Source organism: Sciurus carolinensis, chromosome 2 (assembly GCF_902686445.1).
Source record: "Sciurus carolinensis chromosome 2, mSciCar1.2, whole genome shotgun sequence".
NCBI lineage: Eukaryota > Metazoa > Chordata > Mammalia > Rodentia > Sciuridae > Sciurus > Sciurus carolinensis.
The window spans coordinates 119,571,759-119,588,307 of record NC_062214.1 but is presented as its reverse complement, the minus strand read 5'-3'; the positions used below and the strand labels follow the sequence as shown (position 1 = coordinate 119,588,307).

General features: G+C 37.2%; 1 protein-coding gene across 1 annotated transcript; it reads left to right on the top strand.

The window, feature by feature from the left end:
- Positions 1-14,427: 14,427 nt before the first annotated feature.
- LOC124976419 (olfactory receptor 11G2-like) lies at positions 14,428-15,366 on the top strand. Its single transcript, XM_047539304.1, has one exon. It carries the CDS (start codon positions 14,428-14,430, stop codon positions 15,364-15,366), a length of 939 nt encoding a protein of 312 aa, XP_047395260.1.
- The last annotated feature ends 1,183 nt before the right edge of the window (positions 15,367-16,549 follow it).

Here is a 16,549-nt window from a genome sequence, read left to right as displayed (position 1 = left end):
GGAGATTGAACCCAGGGCCTTGTGCTTGCAAGGCAAGCACTCTACTAACTGGGCTATCACCCCAGCCCAAAACTTGTAGATAATAATATAGTAGAAAACTTTGATGACCTTGAATACAGTCATAAAATTTTCAGATATAATTCCAAAAGCATGAGCCTAGAAAGAAATAATTGACAATCAGGACCTCATTATAATTAAAAATTTTTGTTCTGTGAAATGAAATGTCCAGACAATGAGAAGACAAGCCACAGAATGAGATAAAATATTTGCAAAAGACACATGTAATAAAAGACTGTTTACCAAAATATACAAAACTCTTAAAATTTATAGTAAGAGAAAGAAAAACTCGATTTTAAAAATGGGTATAAGACCCCAATGTATGTCACCAAAAAAGATATACAGATGGCAAATAAACAAATGAAAAGATCTGCCTTTTAGGTTATCAGGGGATTTCAAATTAAAAGAACAGATATCCTTACACACCTAGTAGAATGACCAAAATCCAAAACACCAAATTCTGGTGAGATTATAGAGTAACAGCAACTCTCATTCATTGCTGATGGAAGTATAAAGTGAAATGACTGTTTTGGAAGATGGTTGGACAGTTTCTTATAAAGCTAAACAAACTATAATTAGTTGTGCTTATTGGTATTTACCCAAATAAATTGAAAACTGTACTCACAAAAAACTGAATATGGACATTTATGGCATCTGCATTTATAATTGTCAATAAAGACCTAACCAAGGTGCCATCTGTAGATGAATGGATATAAATTGTGGTACATCCAGATAAATGGATTATTATTCAGCACTAAAAAGAAATGAAGTATTAAGCCATGAAAAGACATGGAGGGAATTTAAATACATATTATTAAGTGCAAGAAGATAAAACAAAAGGCAACCTATTATATGGTTCCAACTATATAACATTTGAAAAAGGTAAAGCTATGTAGACAACTAAAAGATCTTTGGTTGTCAGTGGTTAGTTTAGTAGGCAGAAAACAGAGGATGTTTAGGGATGTTAGTACTATTTGCATTTCAGAATATAAAACTATTCTGTATGATACTACAATGGTATTATTGAAACTATTTTGTATGGCAATACTTATTATATCAGGTTCATTAATACCCCATGAAAATAATGATTTGAGAATCATATTTTGATATGTGCTGTATTTTCCAACTCTGACCAACGTGCCTAGTTGAATGTTTCCTAATTCAGCTTTACCCTCTAGTTATTCTCTTCATTAAAGTGACACTAAGAGAAAACTGAATACTTCATTTCTTTTTAGTGCTGAATAATAATCCATTTATCTGGATGTACCACAATTTATATCCATTCATCTACAGATGGCATCTTGGTTAGGTCTTTATTGACAATTATAAATGCAGATGCCATAGTGGTTGGTAGAAGCCATTTTGGGATGATCAAGGACCAGTTCTAAAAACCCCAGGCAAAAATAGGTCATATAGCGATTGCTGCTTTTCATCAATATTGAGGGATATTTTTGCCTCTCTTTCAGTTGCTATTGCACTGCAGTGTGCAGGATGGGCAGGTTGTGCACTCAGTCACTCTGGGAAATGACCTTCCTACTGCAGTCTAGGTGAGTGGTGCTTCCCAGAGTTGTACAGTTCATTACTTTTGTGGCTTTTTGTACAGGCTCTGTTATTCCTCAAATAGCAACATCCCACTTGAAGGAGAAAAAAGAGGGAGAGCTATAGAAAAGGTCTTTAAATTGATTTGCATTCTTTTGCATTTTTTTCGAATGTCCATTTCTAGGTTTGGCCACAACTGTCCATTCTTATCCTACAGACTGAAATTGTGGAAACAGCCACAGTCACCATTTCATTTGCTTATTTCACCCTAAAAGTCAACGACCAGATGGCAGCTCCCCAAAGATCAGAAAAAGGAAGAGAGGAGGAAGGGCAGCAGGTACAGAATATGTGAGTCTCTTTCCATTGTCTGACTTTATAACTTATCTTTTGAAATTTATTATTCTAAGAAGGAAACTGATCATGCCAAATTGCAGTTGTTCTCATTGAGAACAGTAAGTACTCAATAAAGCTTCCACAATGGAGAGTGAAGCTTGTTAGGCTCAGAATATGCCTTAAGAACTCTGAGGGTGACAGATTCACACTTCCAGGCAGCCAGAGACTGCACCATGTTGCTGCCGCCTCAGGACTCACTAAAAAATTTCTATACCCTAGAGGGCAGTTAGGAGGTCTCCCAGTGCTCCTCTTGTGCAGGTCCTCGGGAGAAATCAAACACATAAAGGGGTAAGTAAGCCAAAGGAGACATGATTTTCTTTAACAATAAACCTGCCAGAGCCAGCAGTGGGGAAGCATTAGAGATTTATGCTTTCTTCTGCAGACTTGACACTTACATTCAACAGGAGGTTGGACTTCTTCCACCAAGGTAAGTGGGAATGAATTCCCCTTTCATACAGTGGATTGCTAATGCATGTGTGCCAAATGAATGACCTGATGTATATTTTTGTTTTTAAAGAAGTGAAAGTTATTATAATTTCTATTTCTTATTAATTTCAGCTAAAAGCCATTTGTTAAAATTAGATAAATCAAGGATTTTAAATAACAATAACAAATTTGAAATTTTAATTGTAATGATTAACCTTAATAACAATTTTTGACAGATCAGTAGGATATAATAAGTCATTATAAAACATACACCATATTTTCAGAAAAATAAAACGTGTCTTTTACAATTTCCATGTATACTTTCTCAATGTGTGGTTCCTATTTTGAAAATGATGGTTGAAGTCCTGTGACATGGTGAACCTAAAGTGATTTTTAATATATTTTATGAATAACTAATTTTTTCATGGGCAAGATTCATATAATTAGAGAGCTATAAAAGTATTTTAAAAAGTGTTTATAAAATTTATGTATATATACATTGCAAAACTGTAATGGAAACTGTACTAAATTTTATAATACTTAGACATTTTAGTTCTTTATGGAAAGTGCATTTCCACCATGTACGTCAGTCAATTTCATTTGTAAATTAATATACTACCTGAAACACAGAATCTCATTTTTTTAAAAAAACATAGTAAATTCTTTTAGGAAGAGATTGCAACTGATATGAAAAAATACTTTTGAAATTATATTTGAATGATAGATGTGCTAATTGTGAAGTTCCCAGTCAAAATAAGTTTTCTTATTTTTCTAGTGTGTTTTTTTGGAGAAATTGATATTAATAACAATAATCTGTAATTTGTTTAGCAGCCATAATATCTTCATAAAAATCAATAAATTGCTTCTTCAAGTAATTTCATAACATCTTCATTGATTTCAGGGTCTTTTATACATTGACTTTTGTTCATTTACTAATTTTGCTTAAAAGATTAACACAGAATAAGTAAATGTTGAAAGTATATATTTAAAAAGTGTTATTTTTTTTTTTACTACAGAATCTGTTTAAACATCAAGTTTCTTGTTTTCTTTTCTTTTTGCGGTACTGAGGATTGAACCCAGGGGCACTTTACCACTGAGCTACTTATCCCTAGGGGGATAGGTTTGTTGTCAACTTTGCTTAAAAATTCATTCTGGTAGATGCTGAAAAATATGTTAAGGTGGGTGGGAGGTTCTGTGTTCCAGGTTGTATCCATCTTAGGTTGCAAAGGAGGGAAGACAGGAGGGAATTTGGATAGTATTCTATAGTGGGCAAAGGAGGGGACAGACCTCCTGAAAATTATTACTAGTTTTTAAAATATATTTTAGTTGTAGATGGACACAATACCTTTATTTCTTTATTTTTATTTGGTGCTGAGGATCGAATCCAGTGTCTCACATGTGCTAGGTGAGCTTCTCTGCTGAGCCACCACCCCAGCCCTGAGAATTATTTTTTGATCACACTTTCTCCAGTTTTATCCAGCTGGTAGAAAACTAGTTGGATTACATTCTCATATCATGGAGATAGGGGATCAAATCCTGGCTCTTTCATTTAGTATTCTGTGATGTGGATAACTATAAAGCATTACTAAAATCCAGAATTTCAGAAATTCTTCCCTGAACAGAAAGCATTTTATTAGCTCGGACTGACAGGACACAACCTCATCTCCAGCCTACCAGATCTAGCATAGGTAAGGCAGTCGAGAGACAGCTGTGCCTGGAGTCCTAAGTTTTAACTAGAATGAATGTTTTTCAGAGTTTTTCTAGTTGTGGTTAAATTCAAAGTGCCTACAAAAGTCCATTTAACAAAATCTGTGTAGAAAATACTTAGTGAAAGACTAGAGGAAGCCAACAGGTTGAGAATCAGATGGGAAGACTATACAGTGTAATACCAAAAAGGGCTCAATTCAAACATTAAAGAAAAGGCAATTTCAGCTCTCTGGGTAGGCCCTGGTGGGCTATTTCAGAATTCAAATGTAATATTTTTATTGAAAGATTAACTCAATTCTCTACCATGCTATTTTAAAATATTTTTCAATTGTAAGTTAGTATTTTTAATATTAAAAATCCATAAAACTACCATTAAACTTCCATTATTAATCAGATTGAATACCCAGATCGAATAATACACCTGCAAACTGAAGATGCTCTCTTTAAATATAAACAAGTAATTTTTAGGAACAATCAGATCTATTTTACTTTTACTAAATATGGTTATAAAATTTATCTACACACACTACACATTTACTTTATGCTAGCTATTGTACTAGGTGCTTCTTTGAAAACATGATCATTTTTAATGCTTGAGGTTTTAATTTTCATTTCCTCAAGGGTTAGAGATGCTGAGCATCTGTTAATATATGATTGACATTTATATATTTTATATTTATGTATTTTAGCTACATTGTTGTTTTCTTGATTATGTAGGTAAAAAATTGAAATTCAGAGATATAAAGTCATTTGTCTCAGGTTACAAAGTTCATATTTAATGGAATTAGGATTTCATTTTAGCATTTACTAAATTTTTACCCTTCATTCTTTAAAATAATCTAAAATAATTTAATTGTGGTAAAACTGACCTTCCACTCTTTATTTCTTGGTAGTTTTATTTATTTTTTTCTTGATAAGAAACTACTTTCAATATTTACTTCCATTAGCTCAAATGAATTCCATGATCAATTTTCTATAGAGAATGACTAAAATATTTGCAATTTTGTCATGTGATTAAAAATACTGATATTATTTTGATCTGGACTAATTTATTTCTATGTAATTTATCAACACAGCTTTTTCAGTCATTTATCCAAATCAAATTTTATTTTAATAGTTTCTTCTGGTATGAATGTGCCTTTGTGGACATTAATTTTTTTTTTTTTTTTTGTGGCAAGAGTACTTAACAAAATCTATTCTCTTAATTTTTAAGGGTAAAACACAGTATTACCCTTACCTGTCACATGGCAGATCTCTAGAACTTATTCATGCTGTGTAATTGAAATTTTATGCTCACTAAACACCAACTCCATAATTCCCCTTTTCTTCCCTGCTGGCAACCACTATCCACTCTTATGTCCATTCTATTTTCATAGATTTGACTACGTTATATACCTCATGGTGCAATCATGTTGTATTTGTCCTTCTGTGACTGGCTAATTTCACCTAACAATATTTTCTAGTTTTATTTATGTTGTCACAAGTGACAGGATTTCCTTCTTTTTAAAGACCAAGTAATATTCCATGATAGTTTATACCACATTTTCTTTATCTTTCCATCTGTTGATGAACATTTACTTTTTTCATACACTGGGTATTGTTAATAGTGCTGCAATAAACAAAGGAGTGTAGATACCTGTTTGAAATCCTGATTTGAATTCCTTTGGATAAATAATCATAAATGTGATTGCTAGATCTTATGGTAGTTTTATCTTTAATTTTTTGAGAAACCTCCATATTGTTTTCCATAGTGGCTCCATTATTTTGTATTCCTACTAATAGTGTTCAAGTTTTCCAACTTTCATATCCTCCCCCAGCAGTTGCTTTTTATTTTTAAAATAGCAGTCATCCTGACAGGTAGAAGATATTATCTCATTAAGGTTTTAATTTGAATTTCCCTGTTGATTAGAGATTCTGAGCATCTTTTCATGTACTTGTTGGCCATTTATATATTTTATTTGGGGAAATGTCTATTGAAGTTTTTTGCCAATTTAAAATATTGGGTTATTTGGGCTTTTTTTTCTTTGTAATAAACATCTTTATTTTGGAAATCACTGTTATTTGACCTGTGTTACATGATGCAGTAACCAAATTTTTCTTTCTATTTTTTACGGACTGGATTTTATTCATTGTACAAAAGTGGGGTACATCATTTCATTTCTATGGTTGTGCACGATGTAGATTCATACCATTCATGTAGTCATACATGCACATAGGGTAATGATGCCTGTCTTAGTCCATCATTTTTATCCTCCTCCCTCTCATTTCCCTCCACATAATCTAAAATTCCTCCATTCTTCTCTCACCCCCCACCCTCCCACCCCTATTATGTATCATCATTCACTTATTAGGGAAAACATTCGGCCTTTGGTTTTTGGGGATTGTCTTATTTCACTTGGCATGATATTCTCCAATTCCATCCATTTATATGCAAAAGCCATGATATTATTCTTCTTTATGGCTGAATAATATTCATTGTGTATATATACCACAGTTTCTTTATTCATTCATCTGTTGAAGGGCATCTAGGTTGGTTTCACAATCTAGCTATTGTGAATTGAGCTGCTATAAACATTGATATGGCTGTGTTACTGTAGTATGCTGATTTTAATTCCTTTGGGTATAAACTGAGGAGTGGGATACTGGGTCAAAAGGTGGGTCCATTCCAAGTTTTCTGAGGAATCTCCACAGTGTTTTCCAGAGTGGCTGTACCAATTTGCAACGCTACCAGCAATGTACAAGTGTGCCTTTTCCTCCAAATCCACACCAACATCTATTGTTGTTTGTGTTCTTAATAATAACCATTCTAATTGGAGTAATATGAAATCTTAGAGTTTTAATTTGCATTTCTCTAATTACTAGAGATGTTGAACACTTTTTCATATATTTATTAATCGCCTGTATATCTTCTTCTGTGAAGTGTCTGCCCAGTTCCTTAGCCCACTTATTGATTGGTTTCTTTGTATTTTTGGTGTAAAGTTTTGTAAGTTCTTTATAAATTTTGGAGATTAGTGCTCTATCTGATGTGCATTTGGAAAAGATTTTCTCCCACTCTGTAGGCTCTCTTTTCACATTATTGATTGTATCCTTTGCTGAGAAAAAGCTTTTTAGTTTGAGTCCATCCCATTTAATGATTCTTGCTTTAATTTCTTGTGCTTTGGGAGTCATATTAAGGAGTCTGGTCTTAAGCCAACATGATGAAGATTCAGGCCTACTTTTTCTTCTATTTGGGGAAGGGTGTCTGTTCTAATTCCTAAATCCTTGATCCATTTTGAGTTGAGTTCTGTGCAGGGTGAGAGATAGGTGTTTAATTTCATTTTACTGCATATGGATTTCCATTTTTCCCAGTACCATTTGTTTGTTTGTTTGTTTGTTTTAAATGCTATTGAGTTGTAATGATTCTTCATTCTTTTTTTCCCCCCCTTAGGGGGGATCGAACTCAGAGACTCTTAACCAATGAGCCACATCCTCAGTCCTTTCTGTATTTTTTTTAAATTTTGAGACAGGGTCTTACAGAGTTGCTTAGGGCCTCACTAAGCTGACTTTGAACTTGCAACCCTCTTGCCTCAGTCTCCTGAGCCCTGGCATAACAGATGTGTGCCACCAGACCTGGCAACTCTTCATTCTTAAAAAGTCACTGTGACTTTCCACAGATAATATGAAGATGGCAAGCATCCCGTCCTCCCTACCCCCACTAAACTCTATATGTTTAAAATGATAAATGAGGGAAAAATGTAAAATACATAGGGAAAAAAATGTGCATGGGTGACAAACCTATTCAAACAAAAAGTAAAGCAAGCAATACTCTAAAAAACAGTAAGCTGTCAAATTTTGCAAATGGGGCTGAAAGGCTGTAGCAAATGTGAAGGAGAGGCCGAGAGCCCGGTCGGCTGGGCAGGTGGCTCTCCCCATTCCCACGTCCTGACTTGCTCCTTGAGCAGCGGATGGCAAGGAGGCGGGAAGGGAGTGAGTCGCCCAGCGCCCCGCCCCGCGGTTGCGCCCATCGATTTCTTCAACGTGCTGAGGAAGAACGATTTCCCATTATGTAAAGCTGGTGGTACTATGCAAAAACCAGATCCTTGAAAAGTTGGAGAAAATAACATACGGAGAAACTGGCTTGTGAGAAGTGGGCAAGATACATCCCAAACCTCCTAACTCCTTAAGCAGTCCTTGGTTCACTGACTGTGCAGCCTAGTGTAATAAACTGGAATGAGGTTAGAAAATACAAATACGGTCACCATCAGAGTCTGCATCTCAATATCAAGAAACTGGTGACATCCTGGAGTTAAATATGCCACAATTTGTAAATCATCTGAAAAGTGTCAAGAAGAAAAAGCCTTGAAGTTTTTTTTTTGCTTCTGTGACCAAAAGACCTAACAAGAACAATGGAGGGAGGAAAGGTTTATTTGGGGACCCTCCTTTCAGAGCTCTCTGTTCTTAGCTGGCCAACTCCACTGTTCTGGGTACAGCATCTAGTGCTTTTTGCATGGCCCAAAGGGGCGCTGGCTGCCCCACTACAGAGGAAACTTCAAGAAATGCTGGTTTGCTACAGTGTTTTCACTTGTGAGAGTCTTTGGGACATTCCCTGCTCCATCACGGAGTCACCTCTAGGTCGTTTTACCTGGGACAAATACCAAGAGAAACATGCTCAGTCCCAGTGCCTGTCCATTGCTTCTAGCAGTCTTACAAACCTCCAAGCAACGGGTTCAAGATCAGCCTGAAATTGGAAACACGGGATCCCAGGAACACCACAGCCACCTGTATCACCACAATAGCTGGACTGATAGGTGCCTGCCTCCACCTGTGCCTTGATGGCAGTGACAGCAAGAATGACTTCTGGTGGCCGCTCGACTCAGCTGAAATCCTGCCAGCTGGGAACTGTGAGAAGAATGGGGTATGGAAATTAGCACTCTATCTGAAGTATGAGTGGCAAAGATATTCTCCCACTCTGTAGGCTCTCTCTTCACCTTGCTGATAGTTTCCTTTGCTGAGAGAAAGCAATTTAGTTTGAATCTATCCCAGTTGTTGATTCTTGCTTTTATTTCTTGTGCTATGGGAGTCCTGTTAAGGAAGTCTGATCCTAAGCCAACAAGTTGAAGATTTGGACCTACTTTTTCTTCTATAAGATGCAGGGTCTCTGGTCTGATTCTGAGGTCCTTGATCCATTTTGAGTTGAGTTTTGTGTAGGGTGAGAGATAGGGGTTTAATTTCATTCTGTTGCATATGGTTTCCAGTTTTCCCAGCATCATTTGTTGAAGAGGATATCTTTTCTTCATTGCATATTTTTGGAACCTTTGTCTAGTATGAGAAAATTGTATTTATTTGGGTTTGTGTCTATGTCCTCTATTCTGTACCATTGATCTACCTGTCTATTTTGGTACCAATACCATGCCGTTTTTGTTACTATTGCTTTGTAGTAGAGTTGAAAATCTGGTATTGCGATACCCCCTGCTTTGCTCTTGCTACTGAGGATTGCTTTAGCTATTCTAGGTTTTTTATTCTTCCAGATGAATTTCATAATTGCTTGCTCTATTTCTGCAAGGTACATCATTGGGATTTTAATTGGAATTGCATTGAATCTGTATAGCACTTTAGGTAGTATGGCCATTTTGACAATATTAATTCTGCCTATCCAGGAACATGGGAGATCTTTCCATCTTCTAAGGTTTTCTTTAATTTCTTTCTTTAGTGTTCTGTAGTTCTCATTGTAGAGGTCTTTCACCTCTTTTGTGAGATTGATTCTCTACACCAAGAATACAAATAATCCAATCAACAAATGGGCTAAGGAAATGAACAGACACTTCACAGAAGAAGATGTACAAGCAATCATCAGATATATGAAAAAATGTTCAACATCTCTAGTAATAAGGGAAATGCAAATCAAAACTACCCTAAGATTTCATCTCACCCCAATTAGAATGACGATTATCAAGAACACAAACAACAATAGGTGTTGGCGAGGATGTGGTGAAAAAGGAACACTCATACATTGCTGGTGGGGTTGCAAATTAGTGCAGCCACTCTGGAAAGCAGTATGGAGATTCCTCAGAAAGCTTGGAATGGAACCACCATTTGACCCAGCTATCCCACTCCTTGGCCTATACCCAAAGGACTTAAAATCAGCATACTACAGAGATACAGCCACATCAATGTTCATTGCTGCTCAATTCACCATAGCCAGATTGTGGAACCAACCTAGATGCTCTTCAGTTGATGAATGGATAAAGAAACTGTGGCATATATATACAATGGAATATTACTCTGCAATGAAGAATGATAAAATTATGGCATTTGCAGGCAAATGTATGAAATTGGAGAATATCATGCTAAGTGAGATAAGCCAATCTCAAAAAACTAAAGGACTAATGATCTCGCTGATGAGCGGATGAGGACATATAAAGGGGGGTGGGAGGGGTTAGCATTAGGTTTAGGGTTAGGTTTAGGGTTAGGGATAAGGAGTGTGGTAAGAATGGAGGAAAGAAGGACTGTATAGAGGGAAAAGAGGGGTGGGAGGGGGGGGGGGGGAAAGGGAAAAAAATAATGAATCAATCATCATTGCCCTATGTAAATGTATGATTACACAAATAGTATGCCTTGACTCCATGTACAAATAGAGAAACAACATGTATCCCATTTGTATACAATAATAATAATAAAAAAAATGGGGTATGCTGCAGCCTCCTCTGGGATTGTGGCTGAATGCCTCCTCTTGCCATCCCCTTCCCACAAGCTCTTCAAAATGGGAATGAAGCCAGCAGCTGTGACAGGAAGTACTCTCATTTCCTTTGCCTGGTCACGATAGGGGAGGTTCTGGGCTCAGAGGTGCTTGTCACTTTTGGTGGGTGGAGGGAGCCTGATCCCTGGTGCTGCTTTGACTCCAGGGTCATCTTTCCTGTGGACTGGTGATCTTTGAAGACAACCTGCAGCCACCTGGCACTAAAGGTAAGGGTCCTCGAAACCAGGACGCAGATGATGAGGGAGATCACCTAGCTCTGTCACAGTCAGCCTGTCCTCGTCAGAACACTTCACTAGTAGGCAGGGGAGGAATGAGGACCAGCAACTTAGGTACATACCAAGGCCTTCAGAGAATAGTCGTTAACAGAAAAGTATTAAGTGTCAAATGAAGCCATACATGAAATTTGGGATAAAGCACAAATTCCTTGCTTTAAATATCCTGATTATTCTCAGGCAACTAAATTCTTGTCTATCTTACTTTCGCCTCTAACCCATTTCAAAATGTGGGTAGTAAGAGTCTCAAGGCAAATGTCTTTCTCAGGTCTTAAGGGGTTTGAAATGAGCTGGGGTAACACTGTGTTGTACAAATATTCCAGAAGCACTATAGCAAGATGGGAAAGTTATAAGCTTTAAAGTAACATAGTCATGGGTTTGGATCCATCTCTGCCTTACCAGCTATGTGGGTTTGAGCAGTTAATTCACCTCTCTAAACCTCCGATTCCACATCTTTAAAAGAATACCTACTTCATAAAGTTATTGTGAAGAATAAATGAGATTATATCTGGCAAATAGAAGGGGCTAAAATATTTTTTATTGTATTACTGATGCTATTTTTATAGTTATGCTATATTTGTTGTAATTACTAAGTAACATTATACTATATTATTATTATTATACTGTTACAAAATCAACCACTAACAATGGGAGAATATATATATATATATATAAAGTGTTATAATAATGCCACAGACTAAATGAACCATAAATGATACTTTTGTTGATGATAACGATGATGATAATGATAGAGATCATCCAGGATAGATTTCGAGATGACTGCTCTTAATAAGGAAAACAATAATAATCCCATCCTCTGAAAACTAAAATGTACTGGTAAACCTGAGGGAAGAGAAAGTCACCTTCCTATTGTCTCAGAGTCTCTTTTCTAAACTTCTATTTGTTAATTCAATTAGCCAAATACTTACTGAGCACATCATTGTAAGCTGAGCTGAGGATACTTCAGTGACAGTGATGGACAATAATCCTGCCCTCATAACACTTTTGTTCTAGTGGGGTAAGAGAGACAGTAGATGTTTAAATCAAGAAATAAGACCATTTCAAGTGCCGGGGATAGAGCTCAGTGGTAGAGTGCATGCTTAGCCTAAGCAAAGGCCTGGGTTCAATCTCCAGCACCAAAAGAGAAAAACAAAAAAGAAGAAAGTCATTTCAGGTAGATTATTCCTATAGAGGGAAATGAGATAATTTCTCCTTAGGAAACAAAGTCTGATAAGATAGTGACAGTGAAGGTATAGTTATAATGGAAGCTATAAGTTTAATAGCTTTCTTGAAGTATAGTTGATATAAAATAAATGACATATATTTAAAGTGTACAATTTAAAAAGTTTTGAATAAATATACACCCATGAAATCATTAACCCAATCAAAATAATGAATGCATATATCTACTGTCCCCAAGGGGAACTTCTTTAGATAGAATTTCTTTTCAGGAAAATTTGCCTGAAAAGTCAACATTTGAATTAAGACCTGAATGACAAGAAGGAACCATCAAGGAAAGTGTGCTAACCATACAGGTGGGAAGCTGATGCTGTGGTCCTGAGATATGAATGAGCTCACTTTATTTCCAGGGCAGAAGCAGATTGCTCTTACTAGAATGCACAGCCTGAGTGAGAAGTTAGTGTGAGTTGATGCTGGGGAGGCACACTGGTGTCAGAAGATGCAGGGCTTTGTAACCAGAGTGAGGATTTTGAACTTTTCTATACTTATTCAGAAATCATTGGAGGATACTAAGCAAGAGAGTAACAAGTGACAAGATCTGATATACTTTTTAAAAATCACTTGAGCTCATATCCAGAATATAAAAGAATGCTTGTGACTGAGCAGTAAGTAAAGATAAATAAACCAAATAGGCAAAGGATTTAGACGGACATTTCTCTAAAGAATATACATGACTAACACGCACTTGAAAAACTGCTTGGTATCATTGATCATTAGGGAAATGAAAACCAAAATCACGGTGAGTTCGCTTTACACCTATGAGCATTGCTGCAATCAAAAGATGAATAATTGTAATACTGTGGAAGATATGGAGAAGTTAGAACCCTTGTAAACTGTGGTGAGATTGGAAAATACTGCAGCAACATTTGAAAACTGTTTTGAAGTTACTCAAAATGTTATTATATGACCCAGAAGTTCCACTCATATACTCAAGAAAATAGGAAACACATGTCCACACAAAACACATTATGAGTGTTCTTGGCAGCATTATTCATAATATCCCAAAAGTTGAAACAATGCAAATGTTCATCAGCTGATGAATGGATAAACAAAATGTGGTATATCCATATAATAAAATACTATTGGCAATAAAAAAGAGAAGATTTACTGATAATGTTACAGTATAGCTATATCATAAAGACATTATATGTGGAAAAAAAAACCATGCATTATGTGATTACATTTATATGGAAGGTTCAGAACATGCAGATACATCAAAGCAGATGGATTTGTGGTTGCCTTGGGCCAGGGGAGAAATGGAAGCGACTACTCATGAGTGGGGTTTTATTCTGGGATGATGAAAATGTTCTAAAATCAGATTGGGGTAATGTCTGTGGAATATACAAACATCATATTGTATATTATACTTAATGTATATATACATAAACACTGAATTTATGAATTTTATGTCTTATAAATTAATGTCAATAAAACTGTTACCTAAAAAAAAGTGAGAAAGACTTCACTGATATTAGTTCTAAAGCACATGCTGCTTTCCTTAATTAAGACTAGGAATTAGTGAATTAAAGGTCAATTATTTATTAACTCTCTCATTTGATAGGCTTCTAATTCAATATCATAGCCTGCATGAGTCAGTAATGAATTGGTGATATCAATCCAAAGCTTTTGCAACAATCTTCTTTGAAAAATTTCTCAGGCACCCACACAATATCATAGCAATTCTTAAAAGTCAGCTATTGATGACTAAAATCATCTGAGGATATGGGTTTTAACTAATTAGGTAATAAGCATATGTTGTGACCTACAAATTATTTATAATATTGTAGTTCAATAGGGATAATCTATGAATCTTGTAATTCTGAAAAAAATGATAGTGTAGGCAATGAAATAATTCAAATCTGGCTCAAGGGCAACATTCCTTCCTTAGCTTATTAGCTGAACTCAGGTTAAATAAAGCTGAATAAAGAGCAATAAAGATTTATCCCTCCCCCCTGCTCTTTTTTACAGGTTAAAATTTGAAAAGGAAAAGTTCTGGAGGAAATATTTAAAGTAAAATATCAAATAGGGTTTTCTGTGCATGTCATCAGTGAGAAGGAAATGCACATTCCACATAATAGTAACATCACTGCTAACATTCATGAATTCATTCTCCTGGGTTTCCTGTGCAGCCCAGAAGTAGAGATTCTCCTTTTTGTTTTGTTCTCCATCATCTATGTCTTCACTCTGCTGGGCAACAGTGCTATTATCTGTGCTGTGTGGTGGGACCAGCAATTACATACCCCCATGTATACTTTATTGGCCAACTTCTCTTTCCTGGAGATCTGCTACATCAATTCCAATGTGCCCAACATGTTATTCAACTTCCTCTCCAAGACCAAGACGATCTCTTATAAAGGCTGCATCCTACAGTTTTACATCTTCCTCTCGCTTTGTGCCACAGAACTTTTCTTCCTGGCCCTCATGGCATTTGATAGGTATGTCGCCATCTGCTGCCCACTACACTATCCAGTCATAATGACCAGGAAAGTCTGTGGAACCCTTGTGTCTGCCTGCTGGGTGGGTGGCTTCCTCTGGTTGGTGACATCTGCCACCCTCATATCCCAAGTTCCATTTTGTGGTTCAAATGTCATTGATCATTACCTGTGTGACCTGGGGGCATTACTGGCCATATCATGTGTCCCTGTTCCCAAGAAAACTCTGACTTGTAGCACTTTCAGTGCTGTGATATTGCTCATCACTTTGTTCTACATCCTTATGTCCTATATTATGGTCCTTCGAGCTGTGCTTCAGGTTCCCAGAGGTTCAAGCAGGAGAAAAGCCTTCTCCACCTGTGCCTCCCACCTGGTAGTGGTATCCTTATTTTATGGCTCAATCATGGTGATGTATGTAAGCCCAGGGGCAGCCAGTCAGCCTGGCCTGCAGAAATTTGTGACCATGTTCTACTCAATTGCAACTCCACTTTTAAACCCTTTGATCTACAGTCTCAGGAATAAGGAGATGAAGGCTGCTCTGAGAAAAGTCATGTGCAAAGTATAAAACTTGTTCCCAAATGGGAGACATCTTGGTGAGATAAAATCTTTTTTGAGGCCTGTTGTAAAGAATAAAGAAAAATTATGCTTAAAAGTAAGAAAAAAAAAGTGTATAAGATGTAGAATGACCTGCCCCTTGTGGATCTCCAGTGCTGGCCCACCCCACATAGATCCAGTGCTGTACCCTGTACAGGAGCATCTCTGCCCCCCATATACCAATGTTTTAGGATACCTCTGCTGCCATCTTGGATTATCCCTGCTGCCACAGCCACCATCTTTTATTGGGGCAGCTTCCATCTTGGGTCACCTGCTGGAGACTTGATGCTCATTATCAACATACCTATAGGTTAGCGACTGCTATTGCCACTAACTCAGGATGTGGATAATTACATCCAGAGATAACAGCCAGGTTCTGAGAGATCATAACCAAGGGCCCCGCAGGCTTGGTTGCATCTGAGGTATCCCTGCTAGGTGTGCTAATAGCCACCATCTTGCTGCAGAGGCATGAAAGAGCCTTGCAAAGGGTCGGTAGGTGGGAAAAGGGTGTGGGTCTCTTGATCCTGGCACATCCAGCCAACCAGCCTGGAACCTACTGGGATCTCAGAGACAACTTGGGAGCACTTGTTGGGACCCAACATCAGCCTGGTCCACAACTCCACTGAGTACCTGATTCCACCAGTTTGGCAACCAAAGGATCCTCTGGCTTCTCAATCCCAGTCTCCCAACCATCCCCTAACCACCAACCAGCCCAGTTCCTGCAACTATGTAGCTGGCACACTGCTTTCAATGTGTGGTCCTGATTTGCCCAATATGGAACAACTTTCCAAGATAGGCACCCGGGTCCCCAGAGATCAGCCCTCAGGACCTCCAGGGAGAGGGGTTCCTGATTGGGAAGTCAAAAGGGTAGGAGAGATACAGTTATAGACTAGGAATTGTGGAGTCCACAAGTAAGAGAAGGGACTAAGACCAGGCCCCTGTGTCACAAGATTGGACCCCAAAGGACAGTCCTGGGGTGCAGTCTTCCCGAGGGACTGGCAATTGCTATACCTTGCCTCCAGGAGTCCTGCCTCCTACCTTAGTGACTGTCATTATCCTGATGGTGGAGTTACCAATAAACTCAAGACAACCCCACCTATCAGAAGAGAAGGGATGCAGAGACAATATTGAGCTCCAACAGAAACACTTGTTCA

Coding starts and splice junctions, on each gene's coding strand:
- LOC124976419 (XM_047539304.1), top strand. CDS start 14,428: ATGCACATTCCACATAATAGTAACATCACTGCTAACATTCATGAATTC.